A 23,887-nucleotide genomic window follows, 5' to 3' on the forward strand; every position below is an offset into this window, starting at 1 on the left:
GGTGGAGTAAAGGGTGGGGAGATGATATAACCCATAACCTGCGTCCGAGAACACTGCCCCCCTCCCCCCATCACAAAATCACAGGGCCAAATATGAACACAAAACATGCAAATAAATAAATGAAGTAATGTACGGGATACATGTTTAACCAAGAATAAATGCACGATAAATAATAAATCCGGTCCGGCTTTTTTTTTTTTTTTTTAATCTACGAAAAACATCTGCAACTAAGGCATGAATTAAGAGTTTTAATATTTTAATAGCTTATTAATTATTGCAATACTACATTTATTATTTTAAACGTATTTATTTACCCCTTTCTTTCTACAGTATGATAATGAGGGGGTAGTCAGTGTTGTTTTGAATAATTAAGATTTGGCTGGTCAGAATGGACCCGGTAGCTCCGACTGGTAAATGTCAGAACTACACCAGTTTGTTTCAATCTTTCAGCATTGGCAGCTATTCACAGATTTATATTAATATAGCTTAATATTTAAATTTCAAATAAATGCTGTTCTTTAAATGACAGAACCACCAAGGGTCTCTATAGTACAGCGTATTCATGTGGGAAAGGGGGCCACCCATAAAAATGTCACAGGCCCATCAATTTTAACAAGGAGTCTCTTATATACTTGTCTTCTTGTCTCTCTGCCCTGGTTGCTGAAAACACGGCTTTCCATCACAGGCAAATGTTTTAAAATATAAATATAAAAATATACTTTTTATTTGATAAAAATAAGAATATTTCAAAAAATAACATTTTTATAATATTTCAGTTTGGACTTTTGATTTTAATGCTACCTTGAACAGAAGAACAAATTGTAGTGTATAAATAGCAAATATTTATACTTATATAGTAGCAGTTTCATAACATGCAAAACATGTTATGAACTTTAATATTATTATATGCCTTCCTTTACAATTCCTTAATAATTGTTGTATAATTCATTATCAAACATGACTATGAATGCAATTCATGTCAAAATTATATTTGTGGGTATTAGCAGTGGAAAAGTCCTCAGTCAATCCTCAAATACAGCTGTATATTGAACAACACACCTATCAAGAACATGAACTAAAAACTTTAGTTTAAAACCAAAACATCAGAGACCAGCATTTATATAGTTTATTCTAAGGAGGCTTGTTTATCCATAAATTAACCAAAGCTTGAATCAAATTTTGCAAAATACCTCTCCAGTTTTTTAGGAACCTGAAAGTGTAGCATCCCAACATTTAATGGGACTTCAGAAGTGTTATACTGAAAAACACAATGCAATGCAAAGTGGGTTGAGTGTGTTTGATCATTTGTAGATATGAATGTATGGATGAACAATTCTGAAAACTGCTGACACGGAGGAACAAATGAAAGAAAAAAAAACAACAAAAGCCATTTGACCAGGCAGAAATCTAACTTTGAATGAGATATTAGAGTTCACTATGCACCTGAGCAGAAAAGGCATGTCTTACAGAATACATCCATCCATCATCAAGACACTCACAAGTTGCAAAACTGTACGGAAATGCAGACTGAACTTTCTCTGTGGCCTTGCACTATGTTTAACAAAGAAGCAAATCTTCTCTCCTCTCCATCATTAGTGCAAATAGCTCTCCAGATTCTTCTACAGGACATACGCACTGGGAATGTTGACCAAAAAGAAAGTATTCATCTGTATCTGAATAAATTCAAAGCTTCTTTAAAATGAAATGGGTCTGGTTCAATTAGTTGGATTGTTTTCCACTGCAAAATAAATTCTAAAAATTAAAATGCAGTTATGAAGAAAGTAAAGAAATATGCGATTCTTCTAAAAATCAGAAGATCAGCTCTACTGTCCAAGGCTTACAATCTCTTTCTCTAAGTGTGTAAGTGACAGGTTAATATTATCAGTCTTTCACTTCCACTATTAAGTCAATACTTTTTTTTATTCATCACACTCTTCTTCCTCCTCTTCATCATCATCATCATCATCATCATCAAACTGGTCCCTTGAATCCAAATCATCCTCATCTTCAATCTGTGGGGAAAAAGACAAATAGGAACCAAGAATAAGAAGAAATGCAAGAAGCCAAAAAGACATTTGATGAATACAAAGCCAGTGAAACTATGTTCTGCATTGTTGTGAGGAATGTACCGTCTCTCCCAAGTCCTTGAGTCTCTGTTTCAGGCTCAGAATCTTCTGGTCCTGATCAGCGAGTAGCATGAGAAGATCGTCCTGCTCCTTCTTGGACTCCTGCACCTCCTGCTGCAACTTGCTCTTCTCAGCCTGCATGATGGCAGCTGTGCTCGTGGCGGAAGCAAGTTCTTTCTCCATCAATTCCTTACTTTCCAGAAGAGTTTTAACTTCCCCCTGAAAGACAGGGTAGGACAGAAAAAAAGAGCAAGTGTTAAATGGGAAATGATGTAAAATGTATGTAAAATGCACAAAGTAAGCAAACGAGTGAATGATGAAAAAAGGTCTAGTCACCTTGAGCTTTTGTGTCTCTGCTGTCTGAGCAGAGAGCCTGCTCTCTAACTCGGCAATCTTCTCTGTGTAGACACGGTCTTCTCCTGGAACTGCAGCCTGAGAGAAAGACAATACTGAACTAATAAGCACAATCACAATCGTTCAAAAGTTTCAGGTCAGTTAGACTTTTTTTTATTTGAAAGAAATCATTGCTTTTATTCAGCAAGGGTGCATTAAAAGTGACAGTAAAGACTTTTACACTGTTATAAAATATATATTTAAAAAAAAAAAAAAATCTTTTTCATCAAATCTACGATAATCCTGAAAAAAATACTGTTTTTATAAAAACATTATAATGTATAATGTTTTCAACATTAATAATAAGAAATGTTTCTTGAGCACAAAAAAGCTTATTAGAATGATTTCTTAAGGATTATGTGACACTGAAGTACTTGAGTAATGACACTAAAAATTTAGATTTGCCATCACAGAAATGTTTCTTTAAACAGAAAATTGAATGCAATTTGAACATTTTTGTGTATTGTAGGATCCGGTACCTTATAAACAATTTAGTTTTTCTGGTGGACTCACTGTGAGATTGGTTTCCCCATTTTCAATCAAATTTCAACTCGGTATCGTACTTAATTGAAGTTTCAGGAGTTACTTAATGAAGTTAGGCTACTTAAAATTCCAGGTGGTTTTTGTCCTACCCCTTTCATTTCTGGATGATAGTATTCAATGTGACACTGCACTAGAGGTGGCACAGATGCTGCCTCTGAAGTGGCATTTAGATCTATTTACAAATTAGAGTATTGAAAAATCAAATAATATTTTAAATATGAAACTAAAACCATTAGTAGATGGTGGTAAGTTCTTGTCTTAATGAGTAAATGAATCATTGAATCATTCAAACAATCTGTTCAAAGCATATGATTCATTCAGAAATTATGAATGGGTCACTGAATTATTCAAATGATTAGTTAAAAACACAGACTCGTTCAATAACAAAACACTACTGGGTGTTGCTCAGAGATGCACAATGTTTCTGCTGTGGCTTTGTTAGAAACTATTTTCGTTGGCATTCTAACAGGCTAAATCATGCAGTGAAACCATGCCCTCTCAAGGCTTGTTTTTTGCAAAGTGAGTGACACATTTATGGTATGTTTGTAGATGATACATATCGCACATCCCTATGTACCCGACTGCTGCTCGTGCCCTGAGGTGTCCCCTCTCTAAACTGTCTGGGTGCTTGCACTGCTCTCACAGTTGCCAATTTTATTTTGTTAATTATTATTTAGAAAATCTATTTCCATAATTTGGGAAGCAATTTGAATTCTTAAAAATAGAATCACAGTGTTTCCTCTCCTCTCCTAGTGGACTGATGAAAAAAGCCTTCCCATGTTGACTCCATAAGACTGGATTTTACGATTTTGAGATTGAAAAACAGGTGTTCTGTGGGAATGCTATCTGAAGCTGAGACTACAGTGTAGTGGACTGTACGGTCTGTACAATTATTGGAACACTTACTGTGGTCTCAGATCCTCTGAGTAGCTCCTGTCTTTCACTCTGTAGTTGTGTGATCTCTGCGGTCTGGCTCTGCAGCTGGGCTTTCAGCAACTCCACCTCCTGCAATCAAACATTTAAAAAAGAAAAAAAATTCAACTCCGTTCAAAGTATTTTGTATATAATATTAGTGTTTTGTATGTAATATATATTGAAGGGAAAGGCTGGAATTGTACCTTTTGTAATTCTGTGACCTCTGAGGTTGACCCCTCTGCTGATGGTACTCCCTCAGTTTTCTGTTGGGCACAAACCAAATATTTCCAAATATACCACTACTGTTCAAACATTTTGGGTGAGTATAATTTTTTTTGTTTTCAAAATATTACTGTTTTACTGTATTTTTGATCAAATGAATGCAGCCTTGGTGAGCATAAGAGATTAATTGCAACAACATAATAATGATCCCGAACTTTTGAATGATATTGTAAATGCTACTGTAAAAGGCTAAGATATTAGAATACCAATAGAAAATACATTTCAATTTAGAATTTTTGAACACTCATACCAGGCTGGTTACTAGAGAGTCCTTTTCAGTCAGCTGTGTCTGCAGCAGCAGGTTTTGTCTTTGCAGTTCCTCAAGTTGTTCTCGGAGTTGGCTCAGCTCCTCTGGTTGCAGGCCGTTCATGTGTGCCGCCTCTGCCTGATTACTTGTCTGCTGGTTATCTTTACCTACAGAACGTGAAGAAAGAGTAGGCTGATTGTAAAAGTAATTTCTTCTAAAATATTGCAAATACTACTGATACATATCTGATATTTGATCAGTACCTAGTTTGAGTTTGAGGATGTTGTACTGATCCTTGTGCTGCTGGATCTGAGAGAACTGCTGTGTTATGGTGTTCTGCAACTTTTCATTCTGGGAAGTCAGCAATGTTACTTGCTCCTTCAGTTCATTTATTTGAGAATCCTGCAATTAAATGAACAGAGGAGAAATGGAAAATTAATAAATGCTCAATGTTCACCTTTTATCTGTATTTAACCTTCATACAAACAAGAAATGTGAAGTCACTGTCAAATAAACATCTTATTAATATTAATATCTTTAACTTCAAACTATAGGCTAACATACATTACCGGTCAAAAGTTTTTGAACAGTATGATTTTTTATGTTTTTTTTAAAGAATTCTCTTCTGCTCACCAAGCCTGCATTTATTTGATCCAAAATACAGCAAAAACAGTAACATTTTGAAATATTTTTGCTATTTAAAATAACTGTTTTCTGTTTTAAAATATTTTAAAATGTAATTTATTCCTGATTTCAAAGCTGAATTTTTAGCATCATTACACCAGTCACATGACAAATCATTCTAATATTCTGATATACTGCTCAAAAAACATGAATTATAATGTTGAAAACAGCCAAGTAGAATTTTTCAGGTTTCTTTGAATAGAAGAGTTCAGAGAAAACAGCATTTATCTGAAATACAAATCTTTAGTAACATTATAAATGTCTTTATCAATCACTTTTGCTCAATTTAAAGCATCCTTGCTAAATAAAAGTATTAATTTCTATAATTTATTTCCAAAAAATAAAAATAAATGAATTATACTGACTCCAAGGTCCAAGGTTTTGAATGGAATAGTGTATAAATGTAACACAAGCTTTTCATTTCAGATAAATCTTTGGGTCTTTCTATTCAAAGAATCCTGAAAAATATGTACTCAACTGTTTTAAATATTGATCATCAGCAAATCAGCATATTAGAGTGATTTCTGAAGGATCATGTGACACTGAAGACTAGTGTAATGATGCTGAAAATTTAGCTTTGATTACAGGAATAATAATAATTTTAAAATTATATTCAAACAGAAAATATAAACTGTTGCTGTTTTTGCTGTACTTTGGATCAAATAAATGCAGGCTTGGTGAACAGATGAGAATTCTTAAAAAACAAAACGTTAAAATCTTACGGTTCAAAAACTTTTGACTGGTAGTGTAGGCTGATTGTTCTTATAGATTGAAACAGATGTGCTTCAGCCAGGATAAAGAGTATGAATAGTGCTCCGAGTTGCTGCATGTTGCTTGAGACGGGCTTATTCTTGAAAATGCCATCTGATTGTCTGCCAGCAGGAGGCGCTGTGAGAGCAGCACAACTAGCGGTTTCCCCGGTAACGGCTGTAATCAAAGCAGCTCCGCTCATGAACGCGACTTTAATCAGATCAAATGAAAATGTCATCGAAACTTTTCTGAAGACAGTCGGTTCCCTTCAGAGACACATTCATATAAAACACCCGCAACGCATTTTGAAAGGTGTAGTGCTCATGTTTATTCAACAAAGTCAAACGCCACAAATAAATCAATGTATGAGAAACACTGGTAATGTATATCGGAAATGTGTTTAAAAATCATATCACCGTTATTGAAAAAAATTATATCGCGATACATATTGATATTGAATTATTGTCCAGCCCTAATGTAACTGTGTCTGCTGAAAATTTCTATCTCCTAGTAATACTTGAAGGGGTAATTCAAGTTGTGACTGTTCAAAATCTTTCCACTTAGCAGAATATTCATCGTTACACCAGCAAACCAAGTGTCTTAGCTGTGCTGCCTTATAATAACCGTCTAACGATGGTAGAATGTCTTTTTAGGTTTACTCTCCAGGAACATTGTAAGATATACTCCAGAATGGTCTGAGATGTCTCTTGCTCCTATTTCACAGTCCTTCACCCTATGTCGTTCTGAGCCAAACATAACAAAATAATCAATTCTAGAGTGAGACATATGAGCAGAGGAAAAGAAAGTATATTACAAGGCTATATCGCTCTTCCCTATCAGTAATTTCAGAAAGCAAAAGAAAATGAACTTTGTTTGAAATTAATGTTAATACTCCCCATTTACGACCATTATTGTATGAAGAAAAAAAAGCTCTAAATCCCATTTTCCCTAATTTTCCATGCTCTATGTCAGTCTCCTGCCAAAATATTATCTGTTGATTTTCTCTTTTCATTTTAGCAATGAGTTTATTCTTTTAATTGGATTTAGTAACCGATTAACATTCAAGGTAATTACCCTATATTCCTGTCTTGGCATGCAATCTAATCAAATGTTGTTGTAAGGATTGAGGTGACTGAAAGAAGATTTGCACAATTTTGAACATCATATTTGAAGTGGTCATTTCACAAAAGTTGCTCAAGCTGCACTGGCTGGATCACAACATAAATAATTTGAATTTAAGTGTATTGGCATATCAGCTTTATGTTAGGTATAGATAGTAATCAAATATTCAATAAACAACATCTTATAAAAAGGAGAGACAATTATGTGCAACATGACTCCTTTTTACAAGACTCTTTACATGTACTTGTTATAAAAATTGTTTGTATTTTTAGCTGGGAAACAATAAATTTTTTGCAGCAGAGCTCATGATTTACATATAAAATAGACCGATGAGGTGTGCAAATTATTGTTGCTTCATGAATAACCCAAAAGAATTGAATATCCTACATAGATTAAAATATCAATAGGACTACTTTGAAACCTTGCACAGACATAAATGTGAGAATGGATTATAGTTTGATGTATTTTTACCTGTTCTCTAATCAACTCTTTGTACTGGGTTACAATGCTGTCATGCTGTTCTAGTGTTTTCTTCACCTCTTCTTCTTTTTTCTCTTCCTCGCTTGACCTAAGCACCGCTTTTGTTATCATACCTATGAACAAATAAAAAACCATTATGGATGGAACCATTGTGAAAAAAAAACATTATGGATGAGGTAAAAGGGTCATATTATGAGTAATCAAATTTTCTTTAAGGCTCAGCAACAAAGTGCACTGTTTAATTTAGAGAGGATGGAAGATATTAACAAAATGAACATTTTATGAAGCACAGAATGAAGAGTGGACTTCAAAAAACACAAAATGGCAGAGGTAATACTGCCCCTGGACTCAAAGGAATAATTCACCCAAAAATGAAACTTTTCAACGGGTCTGGATCACATTTAGACTTGATTTAACACCGTGCACTTGTGATTGGATCACTGACAGATGTTAATAACGAGAGAAAAGAGATATTAGTTTGTGTTCAGGGCTCCAACACTGACCTTCCAACTCTTTAACAAGTTTGGTGAACTCATGATCAAACATCATGTGTTCTGGGGTGGAAAAGGCTGGCTGAGGTTTCTGAGCAGCACGAGAATACAGTTCGTGTTTGGTTATAAAGCCTAGCTTCTCCACAAAGTTTTCTTTTCCTATGCGCTTTTCAATCAACTGCTTCAGCTTTTCTCTGTGGAGAGGAAGAGAAAATATTTTGTGAAACAGTGAGAGATAGAAGGAGGCACAACTTATGTCATAATGGCAAATTATATAAGGAGGGCTGTCAATGGTAATACGCTAATTAATAATCACATTAATTAGACACACTTCCATTCAAAAGACTGGGGTCGGTAAGTTTAAAAAAAAAAAAGTTTTTCAAAGACGTTTCTTACACTCACCAATGCTGCAATTGTTTCAATGCTGCAAAAGCAGTAATATTGTGATAGTATTACATCTCACAATAACAATTTGAAAGTTTTGTTTATTTATTTGTTTGTTTCTGCGATGGCAAAAAAATATATTTTACAGCAGCCATTACTCCAGTTTTCAGTGTCTAATATGATGCTCAAGTAATGCGTTATTATCATGAATGTTAAAAAGTTCTGCTTCTGCTTTTTATTTTTACAAACATGTAAAACAAATCTTTACTGCCGTTTATGTTTAGCGTACATTTAAAGGGTTAGTTCTCCCAGAAATGAAAATTCTGTCAATAATTACTCACCCTCATGTTGTTCCAAAACCGTATGACCTTCGGTCATCTTCAGAACACAAATTAAGATATTTTTGATGGAATCTGAGAGCTCTCTGACCCTCTCATACACAGCAAGGATATTATCACAATCAAGGCACAGTAACGTAGCAAGGACATCGGTAAAATAGTCCATGTGACGTCAAGGGTTCAACAGTAATTTTACGACGCTACGAGAATACTTTTTGTGTGCAAAGAAAACAATAACAACAATTTATTCAGCAATTCTTCTCCGTGAGTTACCGACTTCCGCCATTTTGGAGAGTACCCCAGAACGTAATCAGTGTTGGAAGGTCAGAGAGCTCTCAGATTCCATCAAAAATATCTTAATTTGTGCTCTGATTAACGAAGGTCTTACGGGTTTGGAACAACATGAGGATGAGTAATAAATGACAGAATTTTCATTTTTGGGTGAACTAACCCTTTAACACCAATTTGTCCAATTACCTAATTTTCATGTAATGTTAATGTATTAACACCAATTAAAAGATGAATCATGATTTTAAAATCAACTCACAGCCCCAGTTATAATACAAAGAAATATGAATAAAAGAAAGTATGAGTGGAAATATAGAAAAAGTGTAAAGTAAGAACATACTTTGTGTAATTCTCTAAGCTGTTGTCATTATAGTAGATACAAATGCCCAACAACAGAGCACACAGACCCTGAACCAGTCGCTCATCCTCACCCAGGTTTTCTGAGATTTGACCTGTCAGCTGAAAACTTCAGTTAAGGATAATGCACAGAGCCTGTGACAAACAAATAACTGTACTTAATGACACGAGCCATCAAAATCAGAGACAAGTCTACACTGGTTGTAGTCTAGTTTGCAAGGAATGAAAGATGTAATGTGGTTGCTTTAAATGTAATTCAACGACTAGCTGTAACCAGAACTGATCACCTTAAAGCCCAGAGTCACACTGTGAATTATTAATTAAGATTCAAGCTTTATCCTCACTGTAAAATGAGATGTTTATATGTACATAAGCTTCATAAATCAAGTGTGTGCCTGTGAGCGTGGATAGAAGGATACAAAGGGAACATTGTCTTGATTGTGCAGGAAGTGCATGACAGCAATTGGACAGTTGCTGATCCAGGTGCAGAGCAACATGAGGAGGCCGACCTTCGTCTGCACCCTACTACCCTGAACACAGAAACAAAAACACACAATTGGGTCTTAATCACACACTCATACTGCCATACATATTTATATTGAGATGCACACATCTTTAACATCTAAGAAATGAGCAAATGAGTTAATAAAGAAACCACTGCAAGAAAGTCACATTACATTGTACAACATCTGTCATTTGTTAATAAAACTCATTTTAGACAATATTTCCAAGGTCCTCCAAATCATATTTGCTCATTTCTGTAGAAATGCAATAAACAGCAAGATTGCAGAAGGTTGGTTTTTTTGAGTTAGAAATGTGCCGAGCAGTTGGAGCCCATCTAACCCTTGTCTTTGACCTGTTTTGCAGTCGATTTTACAAAAAACTATCCAACAAACGGACTTTTTTCAATTAAATTTACAGATAATAATAAATGAGAATTACAAATTGAAAAATGTTTGCTGTTAGAGGGTCAAATTATATTCAACATCTATGAGCTTAAGACTAAACAAAAACAGTCAGAGAGAACGGAGTGTGTGTGCCATTTCGATTTTAAGTTACCAAAAACCCAATCCATGTTCTATCACAGCATATCTGCAATTAGTAACTGTGAATAACAGATGCGTTTTATTTAAAAGTCAAAGGAGAAGGTTAAAGGCTTTCCAAGATTTGACAATTTTCTATACTATCTACCAGCACACACAATTTTAGTTATTTAGCTTTTGAGGAAAAAAAAAAAAAGGTCTATGACTTCCCATTAATAAAACATAAAGGTGTAAAATATTTATATGTTATGCGGAAAAAACAGGAGAAGGAAACATCAAACACAAGCTCAAGTCCACTGAGATACTCGGGACACAAACACAAAATCTGGAGCGCCTTAAACTAAAACAGCCTCCACAGAAAAGTCAAGAGTTGCATCCCAAATGATGTATTAATACAAATGCTACCATCTAGTGAAGTGAAAGTGAAGTGACATTCAGCCAAGTATGGTGACCCATACTCGGAATTCGTGCTCTGCATTTAACCCATCCAACGTGCACACACACAGCAGTGAACACACACACACCGTGAACACACACCCGGAGCAGTGGGCAGCCATTTTATGCTGCAGCGCCCGGGGAGCAGTTGGGGGTTCCGTGCCTTGCTCAAGGTCACCTCAGTCGTGGTATGCCACCTCCACCTCAGGGTGGAGAGAGCGCTGTACATTCACTCCCCCCACCTACAATTCCTGCCGGCCGGAGACTCGAACCCGCAACCTTCGGATTACAAGTCCAACTCTCTAACCATTAGGCCCACGACTTCTACTTTATGAATTTAAGATGGGTAGTGTAACTCAATAGGAACACTCAAACAATTTTAGTGCATAGAAGCATTCAATGTTTTTCAGTTGCAGATAATTATGTGCCTAATGAATGTTTAGCCTCTGCTCTACTTAAAGAAAGCTGTGAAAAGTTTAAAAAGTATTTAAAATTTGACTTTGTATTTTTAGCCGAAGAATTACATCATCCAGATATTCGTACACACTACACCTCACTGCATATTTCAAAACGCACAGATAAACGCCAACAAACACGTTGACTGTTGGATTTAGAATTTTATGAAAAATAACGGTCATGTTCACACTGCCCCAACAGACACCAACAAACACTGACTGAACATGTTCAGCTGGGTAAAAAACAAACTCCGTCCAACTGCAACAGACGCTGACAGGGGTAACACATTGAACTAAAAAAAAAAAAAACGTTTGTTGGCGTTTGTCTGTACGGAGCGAATTGGCCTTTACATGCATTACTTACACTACCGTTCAAATGTTTGGTTTTTAAAAAAACGTTGTTTTTGAACAAAGTCTCTTATGCTCACCAAGGTTGCATTTATTTGATCACTAATACACAGTAATATTGTGAAAAAGTATTACAATTGTTTCAGTATATTTAAAATGTAACTCAAAATTTACTCCAGTCTTCAACATTACACAATACTTCAGAAATCATTATAATATGGATTTGGTGTTTAAGAAACATTTCCCATCAAGAAATGTTAAAAAGTTTTTTGCTCAATATTTTGACATACAAATCTTTTGTAACATTATAAATGTCTTTACTCCTTTTGTTGATCAACTGAATGTGTCTTTGCTGAAAGTATTTTTCTTTACAAAAGAAAAGAAAAAGAAAAAACCTGACCTGAAACTTTTGAATGGTTTGCAATAATTTCGAGTTTGAAAGGAAGCATGCACATTTGCATTCAAGCACTATGCAGTAGGTTTTATTGTTCAAAATATCCTTCAACATTTCAACTATTTTTTAAACAGCATCTGTAAGTGTGAGCTTATGTGAATTAAGGGTTAAAAAAGGCATACTTGAAATTTGAAGTGATAAGAAACTTTTTTCAATGTTAAACTGCAGTTCTAAATCATGCCATAAGAGTAACAGAGATGCCGGGATGGGAGAGAGTTAATTGCTCAAAAACTGACACAAAATAATGTTTAGAAAAAAAAATTCACAAATGGCAAAACAGGAAAGTACTGGGCAGCAGAAAAAGCAATCAGAAAAATTACTTTCGAATGAATATTTGCTGTCATAAACTCATTGGACTTGCAGCCACCTGAAAATGGGTGAATAATAGTACAGATTGAGTCCGAAACATCTGTATCTTCCAGAGCAAGCCCGAAAGACCAGAGCATGCGGTCAGCAGTTGAAAATCAAATGGTCAAAGCCAGGGCTGCCAGGGTCAGTAAGGGGACACAACAAACTGGGCAGAAACAGCAAACAGAAAGAACACAAAACACCTAATGAACCCCCAATGTGGAAAATGAGGCCAAGCCACACCATCACATTAAACTGTCCACGCTGAAATACTCACCCTCCGGTCGAGCTTATCACCCTGCAAAAACCACAGCACATTTCATTTTGAAATTTAGTGACAACCACAAGCTACCATTCCCATACGAGTTCCCAGTGTCTCCAAAATTTGGGACACCTACCCCACACCGGCTGAAAAAACAGCTTAGACCAGTATGAACTGGATGGTCCAGGCTTGTTTATGCTGGTTTGGTGCTGGTCTAGCCAGGGCCGTAACCACTATAGACATTAAGGGGGACAAGTCAATTAGAAATAGCCAAATCGTAACAAAGCATGCTCATCAGTGTTTACTGTTAACAAAAACAGAGCGCAAATTCCTGCGTGACAATTCAGTTTTTAATGGTGAAAGAGTGCGAGGTAAGATTTAAATAGCTAAATATTAGTGACCCTAGACCACAAAACCAGTCATAAGGGTCAATTTTTTTAAACTGAGATTTATACATCATCTGAAAGCTGAAAATCTGGAGTCTGAGGGTACAAAAAAAAAATAAAATAAAAAAAAAAAATGTAAATAAATAAATAAAAATACTGAGAAAAATCCCCTTTAAAGTTGTCCAAATTACATTCTTAGCAATGCATATTACTTTTTTAAAATATATATTTACGGTAGGAAATTTACAAAATATCTTCATGTTCTTTACTTATTATCCTAATGAGTTTTGGCATGAAAGAAAATTCGATAATTTTGACCCATACAATGTATTTTTGGTTATTGCTACAAATATATTTGTGCTACTTATGAATGGTTTTGGGGTCCAGGGTCACATTTATTAAACTGATTTACGAAAACACAAACTACTGAACCTTTTTGTGAAATTTAGCTTTGAATTGAAAATACACGCTGTAATTTATGTGATTAACGTAATGTTTTAAAATGAATGTGATGAGACAGGAAGACATTGTTTGTGTGTTTGCAACATTACGCATAAAATTTAGACAAATGGTGCATATTTTAAAAATATCGTGGTTCAAATTAGTGTTTTTACCAAAATGTTTTATTCTTCTTGACATTTTCAAGAAGAAACCCCCCCCCAATGTTCAAGACATAGTTAAGGCCTTGGGTTTAGCTGTGCAGCCATGCACCTAGTTGAAAAAGGTGGATTTGACTGTTAGCCTGAGAACAAACTAGCACATCAGCACCCCATGCAGTAGACCAGCAACCAAAACACAACACAGTCTAGTCTTTTCAACAGTGAGTGTCTGAAAAAAGCAGATACGGTAGAATTACTGAGGTAAAAAATTTAATCCAAAAGGTTCAATACCCTTGACCAAAGTCCACACGCTCGGAGCCTTAAACCCAAATGTCGACTAAACAGCCATGAAAACATGGTTGAGAGAGGGTTGAGAGAGGGTACCTGGGACAGGATGTTGGTGCACTGCTGGAGAAGGGAAACGGGTGGCTTGCCGAGACTGGTGGCCAATTGTACCCGTAGCAGCTGTTCTTTCTGTGTGAGGTTATTCTGCAGCGCGTGAGCCAGAGCCACAGCGGCACACCAGTTTGACAGAGAGTCCGCTGAGAACAGACCTCCACACAATAACTGCCCCGCTGAGATGGAGTTAGCTGAGGGATAGAGAGACATGACATGGGTCATAAAATGTACACAAATGACAAGGGGGAAAAAATGATTTTGAATGTAAAAGTTTGATTAGTGAAATCAAAAATTTAAACCGTGAAAAACAAAATAACTGTCTGAAAAATAACCACCAAAGTTATGCAAGTTAGTTAAATTATAGTATAATTGTCCTCCTATTGTTCCCATGTATAACACATAACCAACTGAAGTCAATTGATGCATGAATAGTCGACACCAAGGCATCCATTAATGGCAGAACTAGTCAGGGCAACCCTTACCATCTATAGTGGAGGGCAGCAGTGTGGCTACAATCTCCCCCTGTCCTTTATGGTTCTTGTACAGGAAGCATTGGAAGCAGTAAAGTACAGCACAGCGGAGAACGAATGGCTGTCTCTCGTTCACCATCGACATTAGAAGAACCACAATCGCAGGCCTGGAGGAATATGTTCATATTACCAACTTTCCCTTTTTCGGTTAGTGTTTCAATAAACAGTGCTAAGGACAAACCAGACCTTGGTGGATTGGATGGTGCGTTAACTGATGCAAAGTAGTCCTGATTCACTTCAGAGCCACGTATGACTTCTGACACAGTATTGATGGTCTGCACAAGAAAGACAAATAGAAAATACTTTAAACATTTCAGTTGGTACATCACTGGTACAGTGATATTTGATACAGTTAAAAAAGAACTGAATAAGTAAAAAGACGGCAGCTTTGTATACATGGTGCAACACTGCACTTTTTTAACTGAATGCTGCATAGTTAGGGATAATGTTTTTGACAGTTTTGCTAATATCTTGCATCATTTTCAGTATCTTGCACGTGAGCAATGCATTTTTAAGAATGCTGTTTAAGTTGAAATTAGTTGCACTGAGACACTGCGTTCTTTTTTCCTTTCCACTACTCGTGCCTCGCAATTTTAAATGCAAAAACGTGTACTGTGTGAACGACCCCTTACTTTATAAGTGCTTAATAGGGATCCATTTCTTTGAACAATGGTTTCACTATCTGATGTATGTACACTGGTTGCTATAGTAACAGGTGATGACAGCATGATGTCAAGTGACATGATAAGAGTAGACAAAACTAAATTTTGGCTCATATCATCTCATGGCAGCTCTGAACTCATGAGGTGGATGAGAGAACATAGGCGATGCAGGAAACATTACTGGAGTCTGCACACCTACATTTATACACTACTGCACACTGAATGACAAAAATGAACAGACTTGAACTTTAATCTTCTCTCAAAGGATTAGTTCACTTCCAGAATTAAAATTTCCTGCTAATTTACTCACCCCCATGTCATCCAAGATGTTCATGTCTTTCGTTCTTCAGTTGAAAAGAAATGAAATTTTTAAGGAAAACATTCCAGGATTTTTCTTCATATAGTGGACTTCAGTGGGAGCCAACGGGTCAAGCGTCAAAATTGCAGTTTCATTGCAGCTTCAAAAGGCTCTACACAAACCCAGGCGAGGAATAAGGATCTCATCTAGCAAAATATTCAGCCATTTTCTAAAAATCTGTCATTTTCTAGCTCAACCTCAAAAACTGTTTTTTTTGCCCTACCCTACCTTTTTGAACTGCAGCGTAGAGACGGAAATCTAACCATGTGTGGCCTTTCCATCATGATTATGTAATGCGTTAAGTCATGCCTGCACATCACAGAGCAAAGGCAAGATGAGCATTTGTGGTTAAAAAGTATATACATTTTTATTTCTTTTATTACTAGCCTTATTCCTTGGCTAGGATCGTGTAGAACCCTTTGAAGCTGCACTGAAACTTTGGAAAATTTGGGCCTTCAACACATTGGCTCCCATTGAAGTCCACTATATGGAGAACAAATCCTGGAATGTTTTCCTCAAAATCCTCAAAAAGTTCACCCTTTTATTATTATTTTTTTCTTTGTGTGCAAGAAAAGCTTCGTAAAATTACGGTTGAACCCCTGATGTCACATGGATAATTTTACAGATGTCCTTGCTACATTTCTGGACCTTGATTATGGTAATTACATTGCTGTCTATGGGAGGGTCAAAGAGCTTTCAGAATGCATCAAAAATATCTCAATTTGTGTTTCTGAAGATGAACGGAAGTCTTACAGGTTTGGAACGACATGAGGGTGAGTAATTAATGACAGAACTTTCATTTTTGGATGAACTATCCCTTTAATTTCTTTGTGACTAAAGAAAGAAAGACATGAACATCTTGAATGACATGGGGGTGAGTACATTATCAGGACATTTTTATTCTGAAAGTGAACGAATCCTTTAAGATTGAAACTGATTCATCTGAATGGATTTGGGCAGTTAAATCGAAAGTACTGTTCAAAACTCTCAACATGTGACTAAATATTGCGGGAGGTGACCAAATAATGTCCACTGTTAGATTTCACTTGCCAGTGATTGAGTTAGAGGCTAAAAAGTTTAGCACATATATATTTTCGCTGGCCTACACTACACTCTGAGTAGTGCTTGAGAGTTTCACGCTCTGTCTTTTCAGTGCACTATTCCTATTGACATCAACAGAAGCACAGCAGTATTCTGAAGCACTGTAAACTTCCAGGTTCTGGAAAAAAGGTTCTGACAGCAATCTGACCTCTGTGAGGATGTCTGCAGGAACACCTGTGGCCATGAGGATGGTGCAGAGCTGCTGGAGGAGACCACACTGGAACATGGCCTTCTGACAGCTGGCGGTGGCCCCTGGAGAGTTCACTGGAGAAACCATCACTCGTACCAGCTACAAAGACAAAACACAACTAGAGATTTTAACTCATCTTCACATAAGAAAACAATGCTCGCTGACTGTTGCTTCTATGCAACCTGGATTTGTTTTTTGAAAGAATCATTTGCTGGTATAAGTAAACTAGAAGAACAACGAAATGCAGTAAACAGTAAAGCTATTTTGTGTTTAAAACAAACAAACACTGCATTTATGATTATGTTAATGAATTGAAACAATATAATGACATATAACAGGTTGCAATATAAAGCAGCATAACAGACTGTTTTTATACAAGTCAAATAAATGGAAGCGAAAGACACCGGATCCACTCAAGTTACCAATAGCCATGCCTGCTCTTATATTACAAATAAGGTGGGTAATATTGTATAATATAATAAAATAAAAAAATAAAAACACTAATATATAATATTTGTTATCATTATTATTATTATAATAATAACTAGAACTATTCAAGTAACCTCCATAAAAACTAAACTCACAGTAAATGTTTTAATTCCACAATAAATCTTATTGTAGTAAGCATTGTAATACTAAGCACAACATATTAAATGGATTCTTCATATCAGACCTGTAGCATTAGATGGAGGTTGGTGACCTTCTGTGCCGACCAGCCAGAGTTGTCATCCCCCACTTCAAACCACGGCTTCATCTTTTGTATATAAGAGCCTTCTTTAAAAAAATTCTGGTTGGAGCTATTGTTCTTCAGGAGGTTGAGCAACAATAAAAGACAGTCCTCCACCACAATACCTGTGAGGTGAAGATGTAGATTACTTCACAATCTTTGAAAATTCAGGGTGGAAATTCATCTTCTATTTTAAAAATAAAAAGTGTCTGTTAACTGTATACCTCCGTCACTTGAACCCTCCTCTATGATAATTTCAAGAAGTCTCTCAAATGCATTTTCAAAAGCCACAATTTTCTGTATAGCAGTGTTGCCTTTGGTTAGCTGCTGCAGCAGCAGGAGACCCTTAATGGGGTGAGGGGGGAAGAGTACAATGGTTTAATTTAACTTTAAAAAAGCTTTTCTCTATGAACATTCATGCTAATGTGTGGACCAATAACACTTACGTCATTACGGATAACTTCTCTGGAGTCAGCAAGTAGATCCATTAACCTGGACACTCCTATCGAGTGTGAAAACACAACAACATTAGAAACCAGATATCTAGAAAAGAATCCATACAGCTTTAAATAATGATAATGTTGAAATCTGAGCAAAAGTCACCACAGATATTGACCTGTGAGAGTAAAATGAAAAAATATTTATCCTCCAAATTTCAATTGGCCAAAGCAATGGGTTGTGAATATCCCAACCGACTGAGTGGGTCTATACATATTTTATTTTAAATGTTTTTGAAAAATGTTCACCAAGGCTGCAATCATTTGATCACAAACACAGTAAATCAGCAACATTATAAAATTATATATATATCTATATATATATATATATATATATATATATATATATATATATATATATGTAATTTATTCCTGTGACGACAAAGCAGAATTTTCCATTACTCCAGTCTTCAGTGTCACACGATCCTTCAGAAATCATTCTAATATGTTGATTTGGTGCTCAAGAAACATTTTTTCAATTTTTTTTCATGATTCTTTGAAGAAGAGAAAGTTTTAAAAGAGCAGAATTTATTTAAAATAGATTATTTTGTAACTATGTACAAGTCTTTACTGATAATTTTGTACATCCTTGCCTAATAAAAGTATTTATTTTGCTGCATATTAGTCTTTAACCACTAAACCTAAAGTCACCACAAGCCACATATAAACAGCTTTTGTGGCTGCTTAGATTTTTGGGAGTGGCATTTATTCAAGGATTAACTGAACAAAAGGGTGCTGGAGTTGTCACATTGTTCACTTTAAGTATACATTTGTTGTTAAATTGCAAGCAAGCAGAGCAATACCTAACAAATCCAAAATCATTTCAAATGATGCTTTGGTTCTAAAACTTCTTAAGGTATCAGGAGATGTTTTTTTAAATGGTTAGTTCACCCAATAATTAAAGTCAGTGGAGACTAACGTTGTTCAGACATAAAGTCACTGAGTAAATAAAGACAAAATTATTATATTTGGGTGAATTATCTCTTTAAGTACTCATTTTCAGGGTGCCAATATGAACATGTGAAACTTATGTGAACAGCACCTGCACCATTGGCTTCTGAATCCTGACTTGCTACTGCATTCTTGCACCATATTATGTGGTGCCCTGCTTTTTGTTTCACATGCTTTCTATTTACAACCAAGTCCAGTTTAATTTTTAATGAGAATGTATGGGCTATCATTTTTAATTGAGGTAGTCTATTGGATCACATTGGTTTGTAGTACTTCATTTTGTAGATATCTTAGCTAATTTATAATTTCATATTCAGAGTTATAAAGTGGGCTAAATAAATGTGTAAAATTTATAATATATACACTCGAATTCAAACATATTTTTCAAAGAAGTCTCTTATGCTCATCAAGGCTGTACACTGTAAAAAAAAAAAAAATTCCGTAAAATTTACAGTAAAAAACTGGCAGCTGTGGTTGTCGGAATTATACCATAAAAATACGGTAACAACATTTTAGGTTTTACGGTTTTAACTTAAATTTAGTTAAATACCGTAATTTCTTTAACTGATATAATGTTAATATACCAACCTATTAAAGTACTGAAATCTGTTTTGTATCTTTGAAATACACTGATAACCATCAAATGCAGGTGGTGATGAGAAAGTCACATGATGAACCAAAGCCCATCACAAGCAGTTTTTAAATAATAGCATATATAGAAGGTGCACAGTGTCATTCACACAAGCACTAAACACCATCATGGTGAGACTCATTAAACTGAAATATGCTATAAACATTAATTTAACAACATTAGATGTAACATACAACCCTAATAAACATAACTGATAAGAAAAAAACTAAGAAGAAACAGTTATTTAAAAGAAAAAATGTCAAATTCAAACTTTAAATTTTAAATGCAACGCAGGGAATTCTGAGAACGTCAGTTTACAGGAAATTACCGTTAACCATTTAACAGGTTTTTACTGTAGCATTTTCACAATTTTTTACCGTTAAAATCACGATCATTTTTTACAGTGTATGTATTTTAACAATTACAGTAAAAACCATAAAACTGAAATATTATTACAGTTTAAAAGAACTGCTTTTTTACTTTTTCACACGATTCTTCAGAAACCTTCCTAATATCCTGATTTAGTGCTCAAGAAACATTTCTTACTATTATTCGTGTTGGGATTCACAATGTATTTGTGAAAACAATGTTTTTTTTTTTTTTTTACCAGGATTCAGAAATCTTTTGTAATATTATAAATGTGTTTACTGACAAAAAATAAAAAATACTGACAAACGTTGGAACGGTAATGTATTTTATACACTGTATATGAATTGTAATCAAATATTCACTGTACAAAATAAGTCATTTATTATTTGAAAATTTGTTTCAAAAAGAAATTGTGTTCTATCACAAGAAATGGGCATGCAATTATCAGTGTTTTCAAACAAAAGCAGACCACAGGTACCAGCAAATAGTTCTAAACAATCAGACACACTAATTTTGCTTTCCTAATTACAAGAGAAAATTAATTTTTTGGACTAACCCATTGGGCTGACAAGGATGATGCCTTGGACCTGAGCACACTGGCTTTTCAAAAGTGCCGTTAGGAGCTTAACACCTGGCCAGCGGACATGGAAGTCAAACTCCTACCGCAGGCAAAACAGTCAAAAAAACATCAGGAATATGTTAGAGAAATATGGAAAGCAACAAGACAACAAATGTCTAGTTAGTAGATGAAATATCAGTTCTAGCTTACCTCCAACAGTGTGAGGAGAAGTGTGATATTATCTGGTTCCCTGATGAACTTTTCAGTGAACTGAGCTCCCAAATCATCCTCCTGCTTTTGCTGGTTCTCCTCTGAAAGAGAAAATGAGAAGCAGCCGTTTTTACTTTTCTTTGATTACATTAACGCTAAAAAATGCAGGGAGGAAAACAAGAAAAGTGGAAGCAGATATCAAAATAATACTAGGAAAAAGGAGATACAGTGTGCTGCTAAATATGATCAACCAAAATTGTTTTCAGTACATATGTTATCAAGACTTCAGATGGAAGAGCAGTGGAACATGTCTGCTGACAAGAAGTGTATTAATACAATGAGAGAGAAAAAAAGCACATCGACCCACAGGTTAGTAAACTAGAGAAAATAACATAAAATAAACAAAACCACACACCAGTTAAAGCTTAACCTCTTCCACACAGAGAAAAATGTATTACACTTAATACTATTAATATTAGGACAAAGCAAGGACAAGGACATAGCTTGAGAAGTGCAGTTTTCTTTCCCGTTTCCAATAGAAATTTGATTTTGGGGGCTTTATTAAAAGTAAACAACCTAAAAAATTGCTAAATATGTGGTTCCCTATATTTAGATGAAACCATGCTAAATAGAATTATTATTAAATGATTGTGAATAATTGTTAAATTGTAATTGTTTATTAGTGGACAATGTTATTTATTTTATTCTAACAATTTAATTATCATTAACTTGGAAGTCCACAAACAACTAAACTATGTAATCAGTGCAGTAGCTCAACCTTTGATTGAGCTGAACATAAGGAACACATACCTGCTACCAAATCTTAAGTAGCTAAATTAATATATTGATTAAAAGAAATGTTAGGTTTTGGATCATTTTCTAATATCCCAACCAGCAGCAGAAACTACTATTAAAAATACAAAATCTGCATATGACCCGTTTAAAAACAACTGGAAGTGTTGTAAATTAGATTTGGGTTTCCATTCATTTACACATCTTTTCATTTAGGCATCTAAACAACATTTTAGCACTTGAGAATGATTTCAATTTAACTGAACATCTGTTAGAACCAGAAATCATTACACTGTTATATGTAAAATGCCTAAATGTTGCTGTTTTGTAGAATTGGGAAACTGAAATTCCCCCAGTATCAAATGCATAATGGAGGTATTCTGCAGGGATTTCAAAGCATGGATGGGCTAGTGGTTAGATAGCATCATGCACAAAAAAGTGCTTTACCTTCAGAATCATCTGGTGGATTAAACATGGAAAGAAAAGGAGGACGATCAGATGTACAATATTTCCCTGCTCATCAAACATAAACTGCAAGAGGGAGACTAGTAACAGACTGAAACAAGGTTTAGAATATAACATACCTGGTTCCTCCTCTTCGTCACTGCAAACAATATTGTACAAAGTGTCCAAAGCGTAACCTAGGATTTCAGTGTCTGTCCTGTTTCAAATAATCACCAAAGACAAGTCATATTATGAGGCAAATGTCTTTACAGGGAATGTTATATTTCTGACCAAAGTTTGAAACATACCGGTCAGTCTGCAGTATACGAACCAAATGGTCCATAGCCATTGTGCCAACCTCCATGCGGTATTTCTGTAATCAATACATCTACTTAACACATGTTCTTATATATATATATATATATATCCCTCAATACAGAAATTTCTTTTCCGAGACATAAGTGCTTTAGAGGTGTAGGAGGAAGAAAAAAAAAAAATCTCACATAGTCTTTAAGGCATGTTTGTGAAATATAAATCATTCTGTGAGATTTACGGAGCATGTACTGTAGTCCTTCTATTTTGATACTCAATTTACTGTAATATCACCAATGCATTATGAGCAGTGCCCAATGTATATAGACTTATAAAACAGTTAACTATGGTCTCGAGTCCCAACCTCTAATTGATTAAATACATGTTGAAAACAGATGTGCCGCCTAATATTTTGATGAAACCATGATACATTTTATCAGGGGTTTTTGATGAATACAAAGTTCAAAATGACAGGATTTATTGGACAATCCTTAATGAAATCTTGCTGTTTCAAAGTATTTAATTTACTACCTTACTAAAACTTTTCCTCAAACTTTTAAATGGCAGTGTACATGTACAGCACCCATAATACCTCACTTACTAACATCAACATGGAAAGCATTAATTGCTGGTCACCTTGGAAAGAGATTTGAGGGCACGGACAGCATCTCTTCGATCCTCCAACAGGGTGGATGAAGCCACTCGGTCACACAGTTTTTGAATCTGACAATGAACAGACAGATGCACAAGAACAGTTTGTGAATACCTTGTTATTACATGGGATAAAGTGAAGTCAAATTATCCATACATAAACTATCAACACACCAAACAGCAAACATTCAGTCTAACTGAACATATGTCATTCAAACTTACTTTACATCAAGGTAGCATAGACATAAACACATCTGATTTGGAAATGTCATTTAGAAACGTTTTGAAATCCTGATTCATAAGCTTTCGTATTTACACACACACACACACACACACACACGCACACGCACACGCGCGCACACACACGCACACACACGCACACACACACACACACACACGCTGAACTGTTTAGCCTTATGTAACGTTTGTCATTGACTCGATGAGCAGGTGCTTTCAGTTGTTTATAAACTGCATTCATTTTTATTTGTTCACACATTTATTTGTTTATGCAGTAAATGAACTCACTGTTTCTTCTCCAGTAGGCTGTTGGCCTGTTGGATGCCTTCCCACTACTTCCCAGATGTAATTCATCCTGCTATGTGTCCGCTTTGGCTACTATTGTAAACGTCGATGTTCAGACAGATTAAACGTCTGTTACAGAAAAAAGAATTTCCAGGACAGGCCGACAGTAAATGTCATTAAAAACAGCAGCTGCCTGATGTTGATCTCTCAACACAACAGCACCCAGCACGGAACTGACTAGGACGCGCATGC

The 23,887-nt window shown here is 35.4% G+C and overlaps 1 protein-coding gene across 4 annotated transcripts; it reads right to left on the bottom strand.

Moving 5' to 3' along the window:
• Positions 1–1,111: 1,111 nt before the first annotated feature.
• On the bottom strand, positions 1,112–23,887 carry LOC306872499 (general vesicular transport factor p115-like). Of its 4 annotated transcripts, XM_079421084.1 has the most exons (26): positions 23,639–23,887; positions 23,099–23,185; positions 22,459–22,523; positions 22,291–22,367; positions 22,154–22,165; positions 20,915–21,015; positions 20,702–20,804; positions 18,144–18,199; positions 17,922–18,042; positions 17,644–17,822; positions 16,929–17,069; positions 14,846–14,934; positions 14,612–14,766; positions 14,115–14,320; positions 12,761–12,781; positions 9,820–9,930; positions 9,384–9,502; positions 8,046–8,227; positions 7,534–7,655; positions 4,770–4,908; positions 4,510–4,673; positions 4,181–4,240; positions 3,969–4,067; positions 2,463–2,558; positions 2,130–2,345; positions 1,112–2,012 (listed from the first exon to the last, which is right to left on the bottom strand). In XM_079421084.1, the coding sequence occupies exons 1-26, from the start codon at positions 23,702–23,704 to the stop codon at positions 1,920–1,922; spliced, it is 2,880 nt and encodes a 959-aa protein (XP_079277210.1). In that variant the 5' UTR covers positions 23,705–23,887; the 3' UTR covers positions 1,112–1,919. The 4 variants fall into 4 exon arrangements, with proteins under 4 accessions (XP_079277210.1, XP_079277211.1, XP_079277212.1 ...); XM_079421085.1 differs by lacking the exon at positions 22,154–22,165; XM_079421086.1 differs by lacking the exon at positions 12,761–12,781.

Source organism: Barbus barbus (genome assembly GCF_936440315.1).
Source record: "Barbus barbus genome assembly, chromosome: 7".
Classification (NCBI taxonomy): Eukaryota; Metazoa; Chordata; class Actinopteri; order Cypriniformes; family Cyprinidae; genus Barbus; species Barbus barbus.

Excerpts from the sequence above, each read along its gene's own strand:
- LOC306872499 (XM_079421084.1), bottom strand. The coding sequence starts at position 23,704 with ATGAATTACATCTGGGAAGTAGTGGGAAGGCATCCAACAGGCCAACAG. Across the intron at positions 4,909-7,533 it reads AAGAGTTGATTAGAGAACAG|GATTCTCAAATAAATGAACT; the intron begins GTAAAAATACAT and ends ATTTAATTGCAG. Across the intron at positions 2,346-2,462 it reads CAGAGACACAAAAGCTCAAG|GGGGAAGTTAAAACTCTTCT; the intron begins GTGACTAGACCT and ends CCTGTCTTTCAG.